General features: G+C 44.5%; 1 protein-coding gene across 5 annotated transcripts in view; it reads left to right on the plus strand.

Annotated features, from left to right (window-relative positions):
- Nucleotides 1-8,372, plus strand: part of LOC143214257 (uncharacterized) — a 92,354-nt gene extending 83,982 nt beyond the window's left edge. For all 5 annotated transcript variants that reach the window (XM_076435036.1, XM_076435037.1, XM_076435035.1 and 2 more), the window contains 8 exons: nucleotides 1,568-1,787; nucleotides 2,851-3,086; nucleotides 3,282-3,615; nucleotides 3,833-4,047; nucleotides 4,164-4,366; nucleotides 4,446-4,618; nucleotides 4,706-4,870; nucleotides 5,050-8,372. In XM_076435036.1, coding sequence (XP_076291151.1) covers nucleotides 1,568-1,787; nucleotides 2,851-3,086; nucleotides 3,282-3,615; nucleotides 3,833-4,047; nucleotides 4,164-4,366; nucleotides 4,446-4,618; nucleotides 4,706-4,870; nucleotides 5,050-5,540 — 2,037 coding nt within the window. In that variant the 3' untranslated portion in view covers nucleotides 5,541-8,372. The remainder of the gene's footprint in view (nucleotides 1-1,567; nucleotides 1,788-2,850; nucleotides 3,087-3,281; nucleotides 3,616-3,832; nucleotides 4,048-4,163; nucleotides 4,367-4,445; nucleotides 4,619-4,705; nucleotides 4,871-5,049) is intronic.
- Nucleotides 8,373-13,999: the final 5,627 nt, after the last annotated feature.

Genomic DNA, 13,999 nt, shown 5'->3' on the forward strand with positions numbered 1-13,999 from the left:
AAATCCATCGAATCGGTATGAGGTGACGCTTGTGGAAGCCGTACCAGGTCTGTAGCGAGAGTGACCGGGGCTTCGTCGAAGTATTTCAGCCCGGGCGTGTTACATAAATCGGCGAGGCCGACGTTTCGCATAGCATTTTTCCGCTTGCTTTTATCGGCCGCCTGGTGGGCGTCGATCTCGAGCCTCTCGTGCTTGTCGAGAACGAGAGCCGATATCGCGCCGATTCCCCGGTGAATTTACTGCGAATGGAGCGATAGGAGGATCGATTTAATTTTAGTAACGCACACATTCCGCTTCGCTGCCGATCGCCGACGAATTCTGTTCCGGCCGATCGTTCATTGCGCGATTGTTTGCTTGCTTGATGTTAGATAGCGTCACGGCTCTGCCATAGATGTTCACCGCCGATTCCCCCCATTTTGTTTATGCTCTTTACGGTTCCTCGACGTTGTTGCCGGTGTGTCTGTTCTCTGCCTTGTTCTCTCTGCCTGCTTGCCCAGCGTTTCTTGAGGCCACGAGATGCGTGGGAAAGGAGGTAGGTAAACGCGCCAAGGTCCAAGGACGCGATCGGCTACGCTCGTTTCTCATGGCTTTTCGTTGTGCGAGGCAAACCGAGCTGAAAACTGCCGAATTGTTCAGCGGATCCAGATCGATCCGATCCGCGATAGCGATCTCGCAAGGCTCGGGAACCCGGAAACACCGAGAATTGTTCGACTTTTGGAAAAAATGCAGAATTTTCTTTCTGGGAATGCACATCGAGCGTTCTGTTATTTTGTTGGATTATCTTAGGCTGTATACAATTTCCCCTTGATGAAAATGCAGAATTTTTTCCCCGGGAAATGTACTTCACTTGCTCTTTCCTTTTATTTTCGTACTTCATTTCACGAGAACTGAAATAAAGGAAACATTGCTGTACAAGTTCTACAATAAAGCTCGAATTTATGTCTAAAAGAAAACAACGCAACACGTGAATTATTTACACGCAAGAGAAGACGCCTAGAGGCGGGATTAATTTAAAAAGTGCACGTTCCCCGACAATTATTTTCACACCACCTTTTTAACCCACGGAAGAACAACCGCGTGAGGGGGAAAAATTCTGCGACCTCTTCAAAGGGTGGTGGTCTCTCATCCCCTAAAACCGCAGAACAGACTAATCTAAAAATAGCATCGCATTCCAGACGACTACTGGGATAGAAAGTTTCATAATTTTCCGGGTTCCCCAACCTCGTCATTCCCGAAATAAACATATTCACCCACGGCCGATCTCAGTTTCCGCGTGAACGTGTTCATTGTTTATGTCCGATCGATGTCCGCCACGATTATCTCCGTGAAATTACGTAAATCGTTGGTTACGAGGTAAGGTAATTAAATGTTCCCCACCGGTGTCTCTATCCTCGTTACTTTTCTGTGTCTGTCTCTGTATCACTCGTTTCTGATCGAGGATTGGAACAGCGACGAGGTTCCGCGTCGCAGCCCGAGGAAGATCGAATTAAGAAGTCCGCTGTCCCAGGAAATTGTCGGATCTGGCCCGAGGTCGCCAGAAGACCGTAAATCGATTATCTGATTATAGGAGCAGCTGCGGAAACGGAAGGATGAGGAGGAAAGGCAGGAGATACTTAATCGATCGCTGCGAGGATCAACGAAGCTCCAGGCGTTGGAGAGCCACGCGACCAGCCTCGCAGGACAAGAAAATCCTGCCTACGCTCAGGACGAGGTGACGATCGTTGCTAGACCCAGCCATGTCTTCGCGAACACGGTGCAGGACGTCGAGGAGCCTCCCAGGCCCCTCAGTAAGTCATCATTATCACTCAAACTTAGCCAAACATTTGACAAACTTCACCTTTCTTACTTAGTTAGCGGAGAAGTTGAAGGACATCAAAGATACCTTACGAAGTTAGCACTGACGATGCTCTTATCCATCTCAAAAATTGTTGCAGGACCCGTGAGCCCGTGAGATGTGTCTGAGCTTGGTCTCACTTAGCTCTTTTATTTAAGAACTTGTTTTAACATCATATCATTCAATTATATTCCGGAGTAAAATAGCTTAGAAATCCACAATAGCAAATTAGTGAAATTGTCCCAGAAGGTATTAAAGGGCGCCACAATCTCAAGACGGCCGCCATCTTTGCGGCTCTAGGAGCGGCTATGTCGCTCCGTTGCTCTCTGAAGATAGGAAGTAGGGTTCCGTTGGAATACGAACGATGAAATGTCTGTCTGTTCGAGTGCGGCTGTTTCTGGGACATTTTTCACTGAATTTTATCTCGTCCACCGCGCGTCTCTCAAGAAGGTCATCCTTTTCTGAGACAGTGTGTACGCCACCCTCGTCGACGGAGCCTCTTGACTCGATGGCGGGCTAACGACACTCGTTGCCCTATTAGGGCAACTATAAGACCCTGCTTGTATCTCCATAACTCGATTGTCGGCCTTTTTTCACGTCTTACACTTGAGATGCATGGGATCGTTGCGCTGGGAGCCTAATAAGACGCCATCTTGCTCGGCCGCTAGCGACTCCGAAATCTTATCCAATTTTACCGGGCAATCAATAAATTACTATGAAAGATGCTATGAAATAACAAATGCACATAAATGATCATAAATAAACATGAATAATAAATATGCGTTATGGCGGGGGCAGATAATATCGTTAATAATGTAAATTTGTTGAATTAGCTCATGGAATACACGTGCTTGAGCCGTCACTTTCAGTTAATTAGGTTTCCCAGGCACGATCCTCTAGAGAAGATGCAAATACAGTCTGTTAGGGGTTCTATCGACTAGAAACAAGATTGTACTCTCTGTCAGGTGTTGAACAACATCCAAAAAAATGATATAACCATTTTTCACTCGTTCCAGCGTACGGAGAGGTGGTGGCGACCCTGGAGAGGCTACAGCTCCAGCTGCGCAGCATTTCCGGTGCCCTCGGCATCTCTGGACCCGGTGTAGAAGCGGAACTCGAAGCGGTCAGGACGTTGCTGGTCCAGAACCGTTTTGCCTCCGCCCTGGCCACCCATCACGCCCTGAAGAGCAAGCTGAGATCGAACAAAGTTCTGAAGCATCACACGGAGGACGCATGCACGCTGGCCCGGGATGTACGTAAAGCCCATTATCCCAACCGCGATGGAAGACGTACGGCTGTTCCGCGATCCTCTTAAAAGCCGCAGAACAATTACTCCCGAGTTTGATACGACTGCGGGGAAGCGTGTTTCCTCGCGGCCATTCGTTCCTCCTCTAGCTAGACCGCGGTCTTAAAGTAACGAGGTCGTTACGGTGAATTGTTGTTTTAGTGCGTGGAGATTCTGGAGAAGTGGCAATCGTCGTCGACGGCAACAGGTGTCGGCGGAGCGGAAACGATAACAGCCGTCGAGGAGCTGAACGGTCTCCTGACGGGCTACGACATGGAGGCTCTGCTTCTGGCGCACGATTCGATCGTTTCGTATGTGGACGGACAACAGAGGAAACAGAGTCCGTCGTCCTCTTCACCTAGCGGACCTCCTAGCCCGACGTCCAGTTGGAGAGGAGGATCCCGGGCGGTGGACAACATTAAGATCATCAGGATCGAGAAGACGAACGAACCCTTGGGTGCTACCGTGAGGAACGAGGGCGACGCCGTCATTATAGGTACGTCGCGTGCTTACTTTCTACTCTAACTTCATCTTTACACTTTTGATCCAAGGCTGGAACATTCACAGTGAATGGAACTCCATGTGTATTAAAAATTAGTTCTGGGCTACCGTCACTTGTTATTCCTCCTTAAACTGCAGGAATCTTATTTAAAAGACAGTGCTTATGATCTTGCCCAAGCTCTAATTAAGCTTCCAATTAAATGACATTAAAGGTCGCGTGGTACGTGGCGGCGCAGCAGACAAGTCAGGCCTGCTGCACGAGGGCGACGAGGTCCTTGAAGTGAACGGCGTCGAAATGCGTGGGAAGAGTGTGAACGAGGTCTGCGACATACTAGCTGGCATGCAGGGCAGTCTGACTTTCCTGGTGTTGCCAGCACCCACGAGTCACTGGAACAACTTGTCGAATCGAAGAGACGACACCAACCAGGTAGCAAAGAGTCCTCATACCTAAATCAGTCTTCAACATTAATTTTCTTTGAAGACCACTGCTGTTAATCATTCGTGTAGACGACCTTTAGCTAACCGTGACTGTCTTATCACCAGATACAGCACATACGAGCACACTTCGACTACGACCCCGAAGAGGACCCTTATATTCCCTGTCGAGAGCTGGGTGTCAGCTTTCAGAAGGGCGATGTTCTACACGTGATTTCTCAGGAGGATCCGAACTGGTGGCAAGCTTACCGAGAAGGCGAGGAGGACCAAACCCTGGCTGGTCTGATCCCCAGCAAAGCCTTCCAGAATCAGTAAGACAATCGATCCTCGCGCGTTATTCTATTTTAGCTGTCCTCGACCTTTCGATTGAACCTTAACTCATTTCCTCAGACGGGAGTCGATGAAGCAGACGATCGCCGGCGATAAATCGACCGTGCGCAGCTCGAAGAAGTCCAGCACGCTGCTCTGCACCCGTAAGAACCCGAAGAAGAAGAAGCGAAACAAGTTCGGAGCGAATTACAACGACGACGGTTATCCGCATTACGCAACGACTGCCATCGACGGTAGATATCGGGAACGATAACATAAGCTAGCTAGCCGGGTGACTAATGTTTCCGTTTACTAATGGTTCGTCTATGTGTTACTCGTAGATTACGACAGCGAGGAGGTGCTAACGTACGAGGAAGTCGCGTTGTACTATCCTAGAGCGAATCACAAGAGACCCATCGTTCTAATCGGGCCACCGAACATCGGCAGACACGAGCTGAGGCAGAGACTGATGCAGGACAGCGAGCGTTTTGCAGCGGCAATTCCTCGTAAGATGATCAAATCCTTTAATTGATTTGGAAGGTTTACTTGCGATTTGGTTGAATTATATAGTTGAATATTTGAAGTCGCCATGTTACGAGACTGTGTATAGTGGTACAAAAGTTAATCAATTTTCGCCAGTGTCCCTCTCGAACCCTGATCAACTATCAAAAATTGTTCCTTCCAGACACGAGTCGTCCCCGGAAGGACTCCGAAGTAGATGGACAGGATTACCACTTCATCTCTCGCTCTCAGTTCGAGTCGGACATCCTCGGTCGTAAGTTTGTGGAGCACGGTGAATACGAGAAGGCGTACTACGGCACGTCTGTGGAGGCGATACGGACCGTGGTGAACTCTGGGAAAATCTGTGTACTGAACCTGCACCCTCAGAGCCTGAAGATCCTGCGTAACTCGGACCTGAAACCTTACGTGGTGTTCGTCGCGCCGCCCAGCTTGGAGAAGCTGCGACAGAAGAGGATCAAGAACAACGAGAGTTTTAAAGAGGAAGAACTGAAGGACATAATTGAGAAAGCGCGGGAGATGGAGGACAAGTACGGCCACCTGTTCGACATGATCATCATAAATACCGACACAGATCGAGCGTACAACGATCTCCTGACGGAGATCAACTCCCTGGAAAGGGAACCGCAATGGGTCCCGGCGTCCTGGATACAATAAACAAAAAGCGAAGAGAACCGGAATGAAAATGATCGAATGATCCTGTCGAACCGGGTCCGAACCGAACGGATCCGGAATAGCTGCGAGGGCCAGTAGCACAGCGAAATAGGAAAGAGCAAGCTCCAAAGTCTGACCCGAGGCTCCCCAAAGGACTCGTTCTTCTATCTGGTGCCTGTTATACAATATTACGTTTCGTACTCGCGCGCGTATCAAACTTCTTGCCAGACTATCGTACTCCAAGTACCGCTGGTTTTGGCGTAGTCTTCCGTGTTGCATTCGTCGGTGCCATCAGATGTTCTTCGAGGATCGTCGCCCCGGCGTTTCAGCGTCCACGAGTAGAACAAACTTGTCGTCCCGTCGTGTCGCGACACTTCGTGTTCCTCGACTGGGCCTCGGAAAACACGAGCGTCAACCTTGGAGACGAATCCTGAGGACGATTGCTGCGCTATTCGCGACCTTCAGGATTTCCCTCCCGCGAGTCATCCTCAATCTTCAGGACCCTGATCGTCCAGATCTTCCTGGTTGAGGCTGGCTCGGCACCGTAGTTTTAACTCGCGGACGATATCCGATCCCAAGGGGAAAACCGCCGCAACTCCGCGTACGATGCGAACAAAAAACACACGTTTCCCAAAGATGAAGCCTGAAAGAGATCGGCCTTCTTTCAGCCGCTCACCGACTTCCTGCTGGACACAGCCGCGAACGATACTGAAACCACGAGCCACCTAGGGTAACCAGGAGCGTCCTCGGTCGTCTAGGAACCCGGGGACACGGTACAAGCTCCTGTTGTCGCGTTTCAAGCCGGAATTGTCTCGCGGAAACTCGGCGTGCACGTTCACAAATGACAAAGAACGTGAACCGCGTTCCCGATGATTCCGCGGTCCTCGTGAACATGGAATCCACATTGAAACCTCCATCATCGTTCGTCGTAGACTCCTCCTCCTCCTCCTCCTCCTCCTCCTCTCTCTCTCTCTATCTACCCTCTCTATCTCTGTCTCTTTCTCTATCGTATTTGTTTAGACAAGTGAGTCGTACCCTCTAACCTCCCCTCGTAGACCTCGTTAAATACGATAGACTTAGGCTCGTGTGCGAATCTGCGTGAGAACCGATCTTCCGAGAGAAAAAAACGGCGAAGAAGAACCGGCCGAACCCGGTGTACACTTCCTCGGCCAAAACCCGGAACGGACGATCCTGTCCGTTCCTTTTTCCACTTGTTTACGACTAGCAATAATCAACGGTGTTTAGCGGATCGAACTCCGCTGCGAGACGCGGTTTCGTGGCTCCAGGAATTGCTGACCTACTCCGGGAGGACTTTCCGATCTTCGTCAGGTCCTTCTCGATCGCTGTTGCTCGTGAAAATGTCCTTTTTTCCATTATTCAATACTAGACCGTAAGTCTTCATGCGAAATAGAAATTCCAAACACAAAATTCTTTCTTCAATGAATTCTGTCTACAATTATCATATTTTTATTTTGTTATAGTTTATTCAATACATTATTACAACGCCTGAACATTGTCGCGAGCAGCAACGTACTTGGAGGACCGTTCTTTTCCTTGTTTACTTAAACTTCGATTGGATCAGTGTCAGTATCAGATGTTCCCGGCGCGAAAATGCGAGAAGACAGTCCGGCGACGCGATGTAAAATGAAAAGTGTCGCGCAGCTTGATCTCGGTGTCGCTCAGAGTCCAGTTGAACAGAAAAGAAGAAGCTCCTCTCGTCTCGAGATTGGTCGTTTGACGACGCCCCGGGACGTTGTGCCAATTGAACATGGTAACGATGTGCCAAAATAGCGTCCCGGGCGTGTCCTCTTGTCCAGAAGAGACCGGCCGAGCTCTCCGATTCGTTGTGAGACGAAAACGAGAACGGGATTTGGCTAGATAAAAAAAGTAAACGTGGTGTATGTGTGTGTGTGTGGAAGTCTACGGAACACGCTCAACGACACCCAACTCCCTTCGTGTCCGTCGTTAACATTGTTTCTGTAAATATTTGTGCACTTGTATAGAAACAGAGATCACGAATAAGAGGTTTTATCGTTATTATTGTCCTTAGTATTATTATTATTCATTATTCTAATTATTATTATTATTATTCTGGTTATTCTGATTATTCTATTCGCTAACTGCGACCCGTACTCTTTTCCTCGAGCGCGGCCGCCGGGCGTCGGAGGACTACTTCCGGTTCACAGAGTCCTTTGAAGGGCATGCTCTTTATTGTGATTAGGCTGTGGAACTTTATGCGTCTCTAGGAATGTTTTTAACATTTCTCCACTTCTCCATTTCTCCAATTTTTGTTTCAGCTCGGTTTTTTAAAATTTTTCTATTGCGATGGAAATTTGCATACATTTGCAATCACAATAATTATCTAAAACACAATTGAACGCGTACAGTAACGGAAATACCGAATTTCCGCAGCCACCGAGGCGAATCTTTCTCTCGTCCTAACTTTTATAGAATAACTTAACAAAACTGATAAATTCGCATAAAGATCTACAATCTACAGCCAGATGATGAAGACACCACGAACGAGTGTAACGTTGACCGGCGCCCGTCGGCATTCTCTGTACATTGAATGAAAAGCAGCATGATTCCGTTAATCCGACGAACAGCCGACTTTATGTGTAAAATAAACGTACAACTTGGAAAGAGAGACGTTATCTATGTATAGGTGCATATACGTTTTGTATATACGTACGGTATATACGCACACGAAAACACACACGTGAACATAGACACAAGAAGATACACCTGCATACAGACACTCGCGTACACAGACACAAGTACACACGTGTATACTGCGAAAGCGAGAAAGATACGATACAGGAATATCAAAATTCAGCGTGTATTTTGTTAAGATCGACTCTCGTTGTTGAATCCTCCCCTGTCAGCCTCTCCCCCAAGCCCCCATCCGTCCAGGCCAGGATGATTTCGCGATGCTCGTTTTTTCCAGCTCTTCTTTCGTGTTCGTCCATCGACGTCATTGTTTCACCACCATCCCCAAATTTTCCCTGTTCAACCCCTTGCCCTGTGATCTCTTTCGGGACCTGCAAAATTAGGTTGCAGGGAAAGGGTTAATTATTATAAAACCCTTTTTTAAATTTAATTTAAATTCCTGTCGCTTTTCTTGCGAGAAAGTGAACATTTGAGTAGTTTGAACCCTCGGTTTGAAATCGGATGTTACAGAGCAAGGGGTCAACCATCTTCATGGGGGTTGAACCATCCCCCAGACAAACCGCGGAAACCACGGATGTCCTCGTTCGACTGTATTCAATAAGATGCGGTAGAGAGTCGTGTAAGGTCGTCTTAGAAAATCGGTGGTGTGTTAGTGTTTAAAACAACAACAGTAAAAAAAGGTTTCGGTTTCCGCTTCCTTTTAACCTTTCAACCGGGGATGACGAGTTTAGTCGACGTTCTTGTCAGCCATCACCTTCCAAAAATTAATAACTTTCTCCTTAACTGAATTATATCAATTCTTCCATTATATTTAGACTACGGATCTTCATGCGAAATTGTTGACATGTCCATTTTATGTATATTGGTTTACAGTCTTCCCGAATGAGTATAATTGAAGAGACACTCGGTTGAAAGGTTAAAAACCAAACGAACGCTCGTCGATCGTCACGCGTCGAATTGAAAATCCAAAATTGGCTTCGTGGTTCCTCATTTTCAATCCTATACGTGTTTAGAAGCTCCCGAGGGCGTCGCAGCCAGACAGCCCGCGGGGCAATCCCTATTTTTCAAGGTCATACGAGTTACGAATCGTTCTGCCGTGTCCTTAGACAAGGGAAGAGGAATTGCGATGCCAAAGGGGCCTCTGGGAGTGCACTGAAAAGTTTGAGATTGAAAATTGGAGAACAGAGGGCAGTGGTCTGGCACTTGTTATCTTTGTTTAGAAGAAAAGTAGTATTTCGCCGCGCGGAGAATCGATTCAAGCAAACTAGAAGTAAAAATAGAAGTAAACATTCATTAACAACTTCCAAGGAATTCAAACTTCAAGTCTAAGAATAACAATGTCTTTTCCACAACCCTGCAGCACAAAAGATTTTACATTATAAAGCGACAAAGTTGAAGCAAACTTTTTTCTCCCCGCCCTCGTAATAAAAAATATCGACCACAGGTTAACACTAAACCTACCGAGCCTTAAAAGTAACTGGTACACACCTTCCCTTAAAAGGGTTGATTTTATTTAGACTTTGTGCGGCTCCTATTGTAACACGTGCACTACTAAAGATATCTACAGTGGGTGTACAAAGTATTCGTACACCTTTTAAAAACTAATAACTTTTTTATAATTGTACCAAACTACCTGACCTTTTTATAATCAATTAGAAGCATTGACTTACGAAATGATATGCAAAACAGATTTTCCAAAAATTATAATTTACAAGGTTACATACAAAAATAAAAAAGGCATTTTTTAAAACCTTTTTATTTGGGACCTCAATGAAAATTTAAAATATATGTTTTATAGATCTATGTTAGTTATCCACATGCTGAAAATTTCATCGAAATCGATTAACATACATACACGAGCTACAAGCGGTTAAAAATGGTAGAAATCGTAGTTTTACAAATCCACAGAATCATACATCTTTCGATGCGTGTTGTTATTTCCTGCGTCAACCGATTTCGATGAAATTTTCAGCATGTGTATAACTAACCTAGATCTACAAAACATATTTTAATTTTTCATTGAGGGCCCAAATAAAAAAGTTTTAAAAAATGCCGTTTTTATGTTTGCATGTAACCTTGTAAATTATAATTTCTGAGAAATCTTTTTTGCATATCATTTCGTAAACCAATGCTTCTAATTGATTGTAAAAAATCAGGTCGTTTGGTACAATTATAATAAAGTTATTAGTTTTTAAAAGGTGTACGAAATACTTTGTACACCCACTGTATACAATTGTTTCTTATGAAATCAGTTTTATTATTTTTCTAATTGTAAAATAAAAAACCTGTAACCGGTGATTTTGACCGGCGTTTGGTAGGTTTAGTGTTAATAGATCATCCAGTGAACGTTGACTTCGAGGTGCACCTCCGGCGCGGCGGTGGTTTCCGGCAGCATGACCGTTCGACGAGCAGTATAATTAGCAATAACGCGAGGGTAGAGCGCACGACCGCGCGGCGAAACATTCTAAAAAGCGAAAAAATCGATTGTTCCTCCGCCATTAGGATCGTCGATGGCCACTTCCGATCGTCGGCGATCCGCATTGGAGGATCATCGATCGCCTCGATCATCGGCTCGCGTGATGCTCGCGGGAACATGGGTGATTTTCTCCTTCTTTTTCCGGGAGGCAGCTATGCGGCGTTCGAAAGAAAGAAGATGGAAGACGGGAAGAAGATTCGTTTTTTCGAAGCGAAAGATCTCCCTCGGGATCGAACTCGGACGTTTCGATCGTTGTTCCGACACGGGGAGAGTGGGCGCTGTAAATAGGAGACGAAGATTCGTAACGTATATACATGTACACTGTACACTGAGACACTGACACGCGGACACATGAATATGTATACATATGTATGTATATGAGCGCGAGACTTCGATCCCGAGGGCCAGCGAGATATCCCGATCTCGCGTGAGCGTCGCCGTTCCACTCCCTCCAGTTTCATCCATATTCTGTTATATATTTCGTTAAATAAAAGTTACTGTAATATTTCTAAGGTCGCTTCCCCACTTCACGTCACGGCCCGAAATCAATCTATTCGGGAATCGATCATCGAGTTGGGAATAGTAGGAGTTTATAGTTAAAATTTTATTTTTTTACAGATCGTTGGATAATGAGATTTAGTAGAAGATTCAGAAACCCTATTCCCCCCTCAACAATCCTTTTTATCCAGTGCAAGAGTCTAAAGAATTAGGTAACTCGATTAAGTAAGGGTTGTAAATTCTTAATAGTACTTAAAAATCATTTTTCCAGCATTGAAGAGTATTTCGTCGTACAGCATCAGGTAATTCGCCAAAGAATTTATTTTTTGCGAGTCGCGACTTGATGCACAATAGGTTTTAAGCTAACAATCTCATTGTTCAAGATTCTTCATGCAGAATCGAATAATTCAGAATACAATCCACCAGGCAAATTGCGATTTTATGTACAATGGGTTGCAACTTGCTGCATTTACTGCAGGTAATTAATTGCCTGTTATTCGTCATTCCTGACGCAAGGGGAGATGTACATAGAGATATGCAGTGCGCGAGGAACGCAGGACAACCGGAAAAGGGGTGGAACAAATGTGAAATGACATTTGTTCCTTCGAAACTCCCTTTCTCGAAATCAATTACAACAATGATACTTATGACATAATTTTATTGACAATTGTGATTTTTGATGTAAGAGTTTTGCAGGCTTGCTAGGTGTAAGTTGGACACCCTGTATCTATATCGGGAACGTTGCAACCCCTTACGAAATGAATTCGATGGCAGCAATGAACGAAATCGTACGACCTATCCATTTCCCTCTGGCGAGATACGATGCCCCTGTAAAAATGTGCGATGCCCCTCCAGTATAGTATGTATTCTTTGTCATAGCACCCTCCTATCTCGATTACGTCACCCTCCTACCCTTCTGTTAACATAAAAATCTCGAGCAAGTCTGTCGTTCTTTCTCCTCGGTCATCCTAGAATATTGTATCCGTTTCTTATAATACACATGTGAGACTTTTTGAGATATTTACAAAATCTTCAAATATTTATTTTACTTTGATTTTTATTTTAGTTTTTACTTGAATCTTTGCTCACATTTTTCAGTCATTTTCTTGTGTTTTATATCGCTGCAATAGAAATTGCGACACATGTGGAGAACAACCTTAAATTTTACACAGCGGATTTTATGCATTTATGACAAAAATGAGTAGGTGTAATTTAAAACAGTGAAAACATTAGAAGAACTTAATAATACTGTTGTATTATTTTCCACCTATTAAACAGATTAAGAAAGAAGATAAATTTCTATTGCACGCCAGATTATTGCAATTCAAGTTGAACATTTTTAATTTGCATAAAGATCCGCTCTCCAATTATATCTTTTATGAATTTCAGCTGTTTGTAAAGGAATTATACAGCTAATATTTCTGGTAAAATTGTAACTAATCAGTAGACTGCGGATTTTATGCATTTATAACAAAAATGGGCACGTATAGTTTCAAGCAGTGGACATGTTAAAAATATTTAAGAACTTCAATGAACATATTAGTTTCAGCTTAATAGGCTAATGAAAAGAAGAATACAATTTTTATTTGGCTCCTGTGTCCTGCAATCGATACGAACATTTTTTATTTTGCATAAAGATCCGCATTCTACTAATCAGTTATGAACTGATTGTTGTATCGTTGTTGTAAGTTGGGTTTGAACTTTTGAAAATTTTGAGGAGCTTCGGGGAGACTCTTAGCAGAATGTTCGTCGTTAAATTGTTTGTCGGTGAACTCCTAATTGCATTGCGGTGTCGAAACACTTGCCGCAGGCAACCCCGACGGTTTCATTCACAGTTATTTATTACCACGAGTATACGCTCTTCCATGTACTCGATTCGCCCCCGAAACGTTCGCCGAAGGAGAATCACCCCGACGAAGTGGCATTGTCGAAAGGGCAACGCGGCGACGCGCAGCGGAAACGCCGGCTAGCGATGGATATAAGACGGCACGAACGCGCATGAAAGCGTTCAACGATCCGGAAAATCCTTTCGAAGCAAACCTCGGAAATCTTGAACCCTTAACAAAGACTGCGACCCATCAACCCTCCGAGTCATTCCGGGACAAAACGATGCGCTTAAATAACAGCGGAAGTCACCCTCGCCTCGCGGGGAAAAACTTTAAAACTCCCTATCTCTGCGAGACCCTAGATATTTTAAAAGCACAGAGCTGGCTGGAAAACTTTTACTCTGCGGGAGAGACACTCAAATTATGAATCATTGCTTCGCGCGGGGCTCCAGAATTTTATTTATGGTCCCCTCTCAGGAAAAACATTGAATCTCCCAATGTGGAAGACCCTACACAATTTAAAAAAAATGGAGATAGATTATTTTCGAAGCTTTCACTCTATGGGGGAAAATAGACATTTCAATTATCTATTACTGTTTCACATTGGGGCTTCAGAATTTTATTTATGAGATCCCCTTAGGAAAATTTATTTAGAAAGATAGAGGCAGATTATTTTCAAAGCTTTCACTCTGTGGGAGGAAAATGGACACTTAATTGCCAATTACTGTCTCACCTCTCCAGCATGGAAAGTAAATTCTTTTCAAAAATCTTCTTTAATCCTTACAAAAAGATGAGCTCTGAAATTTTCAATTACTGTTTCGTAATAGACTCCAGAATTTTAAAAAAGACACTTTTCTGTGAAGGTAGCTGATAAAGTAGAAGAAAGCAGATGCTTTCAAAAAATTTTCTTGAACCTGTATAAAAATATGAGCACTGAAATTTCCAATTACTGTTTCATAAAGGGCTTTACAATTTTGTAGAAAGAATTGCGA

The sequence above is a fragment of the Lasioglossum baleicum genome, chromosome 12, assembly GCF_051020765.1.
Source record: "Lasioglossum baleicum chromosome 12, iyLasBale1, whole genome shotgun sequence".
Taxonomy (NCBI): Eukaryota; Metazoa; Arthropoda; class Insecta; order Hymenoptera; family Halictidae; genus Lasioglossum; species Lasioglossum baleicum.